Source organism: Buceros rhinoceros, unplaced genomic scaffold (genome assembly GCF_000710305.1).
Source record: "Buceros rhinoceros silvestris isolate BGI_N320 unplaced genomic scaffold, ASM71030v1 scaffold22269, whole genome shotgun sequence".
Taxonomy (NCBI): domain Eukaryota; kingdom Metazoa; phylum Chordata; class Aves; order Bucerotiformes; family Bucerotidae; genus Buceros; species Buceros rhinoceros.
The window spans coordinates 1-2,012 of NW_010431207.1; the positions used below are offsets into that span (position 1 = coordinate 1).

General features: G+C 64.7%; 1 protein-coding gene across 1 annotated transcript in view; it reads right to left on the reverse strand.

The window, feature by feature from the left end:
- Window positions 1-6: 6 nt before the first annotated feature.
- The window catches only part of MPL (MPL proto-oncogene, thrombopoietin receptor), a gene marked incomplete at its 3' end in the record, with an annotated part of 6,288 nt that continues 4,282 nt past the window's right edge, over window positions 7-2,012 (reverse strand). Inside the window, 8 exon segments of the mRNA XM_010143357.1 lie at window positions 7-28; window positions 149-236; window positions 404-563; window positions 715-857; window positions 968-1,140; window positions 1,536-1,665; window positions 1,817-1,844; window positions 1,847-1,975. Of these exon segments, the coding sequence (XP_010141659.1) occupies window positions 7-28; window positions 149-236; window positions 404-563; window positions 715-857; window positions 968-1,140; window positions 1,536-1,665; window positions 1,817-1,844; window positions 1,847-1,975 (873 nt within the window).

Consider the following 2,012-nt stretch of genomic DNA (forward strand, 5'->3'; position numbering starts at 1 on the left):
TGGGGGCCACAGCTTCTGCTTCACGTTGCTGGGTGCAGGGAACGGGTGTCAAAGGCAAACCCCAGTCTTGGGGTGTCCTGATGCCCCCGGGCAGGGTGCACGGACCTGGTTCTGACCGCCCCCTACCTGCCCCAGGCACAGCCCTTACCTGTAGAGGGACGGAAAGGTGCACCGCAGCCCCAGGAGCACTCCTGTGAAGAGCAGCGGTACCACCGTAACACTCGGGATGATCCAGCCTGCATCGGAGGAGGAAGGCTGGGACTGTAACCCACCCCGGACCTGCCACCACTGAGGCCTTTGCAGCTCTGTCACCCTCTGCCCAGCACTCCCCATCCCATTCCCAACATTCTCAGTCTCCTGCCTTTGGCTGTGTGGCTTTTCTGGCTCCTGCCCCGTCTCTTACCCGCATCGTCTATGGCATCAACCACGACAGGTTCAGACCAGGCGCTCCAGCTGCCCCGGTACCATGGCCCACTGGGCTGGGCCCGCACCTGGGCATGGTAGCGAGTGCCCGGCCGTAGGTCCAGCACTTCTTTCCTGGCTGCCTGAGGGACCTGCAGGACCTGTGTGGCAGAGCCAAGCTGGAGATGACTGCTGTGGGATGACCAAGGGGCAGCGCTGGGATGTGGATCTGTCTTGCCTGACCCCATGTGGGCCCGTGTGGCAGCGTTGGGGTGGGCAGGGCTGCTCTGGGGAGCTCTGGCCATTCCTTACCTTCCAGTCATGGCTGTTCTCTACAGCATAGCGGACCTGATAGTCCAGCTGTTCTGCCAGGGCCTCCAGGGGTGGCAGCCACTGCAGGCTCAGCCGACCCTGTGACACCGTCGCCTCCACAAGCTCCGGGGCCTCTGTGAGCACTGTTGGACATGAGGACATGTTGCTGCTGTGGATCGGGACATGGGACACTGTGTCGCCCCACCAGCTGGGCATGGGCAAGGTCAGGGGCTGTGGTGGTGCTGGAACTCACCGGCCTGGTGCAGCCAGAAGGGCTCCTTGAAGTAGCTGAGCGTGGGTGGTGCATGAGGCCGGGTGATGTTCACCAGGACGGAGATGGTGCTGCCAGCCCTGGGCTGGAATGTGCAGGTGTGGGTGCCCTGCGCCCCCACAGTTGACTCCTGACACTGCTTCCATGCCTCTTCCCTGTACGAGGAGCAGGGAGCCAGTCAGCCCCACCGCGGTGGCCCCACTCTTCTTTCCCACTGCTAGCCTCCCTCTGGGGCCACAGTGTTCCCACAGTCAGTGGGAACACAAGTGCAGCGTTTCTGCACTGCCTGTAGTCAGAGGGGCAGTGTGGCGGGGAGCGGTGGTGAGGAGGTGCGATGTCAGTGGTGGCAGGGGCAGAGCACAGGGCCAGGTGGCACACTGTGGGATGTGGGACACCGAGCAGGGCTGGTGGTCCCTGGGTTGTGCCATATCCCCACCACACGCCTTACCTTGTGCCGTCCCCACTTGGAGGCGGCCGGTAGAAGAGCTGGTGGAAGCTGTGGGGCTCTGCGGGGTCCCAGCTCCACTCACAACGCCACCCCGCGCCTTACCTGTGGCCGTCCCCACTTGGAGGCGGCCGGTAGAAGAGCTGGTGGAAGCTGTGGGGCTCTGCGGGGTCCCAGCTCCACTCACAATGCACGTGCCGCAGGTCAGGGGTGCTGCAGCACAACCCGATGTCACCTGGGCAGGTGAGAGCCAAGGCAGGGAGGGGGCTGCTTGCCCCTGCCCCCCCCCAAAACCTGGGTGCTGCACCTCAGCTACCCCAGGATGCGCACCCCTTGCAGCCACAGGCACGGGTGCCAGCACCCCGTTGGTGGGGATGGCTGCTCACCAGAGGAGCGGGGTGTCTCTGCTGCTACTGAGCCTGCGACCAGGGTCCCCAGACGCCATCCATGGAGGTGCCATCAGGCTTGCTGCGCACCTGGATGTGGTACCTCACCCCTGGCTGCAGGTCCTGGAGGACCACCCAGGTGTTTGCCTGGACCAGCCCCTGCAGGCGGGAGCCCAGGTTGGCGCGCCGATGAGGG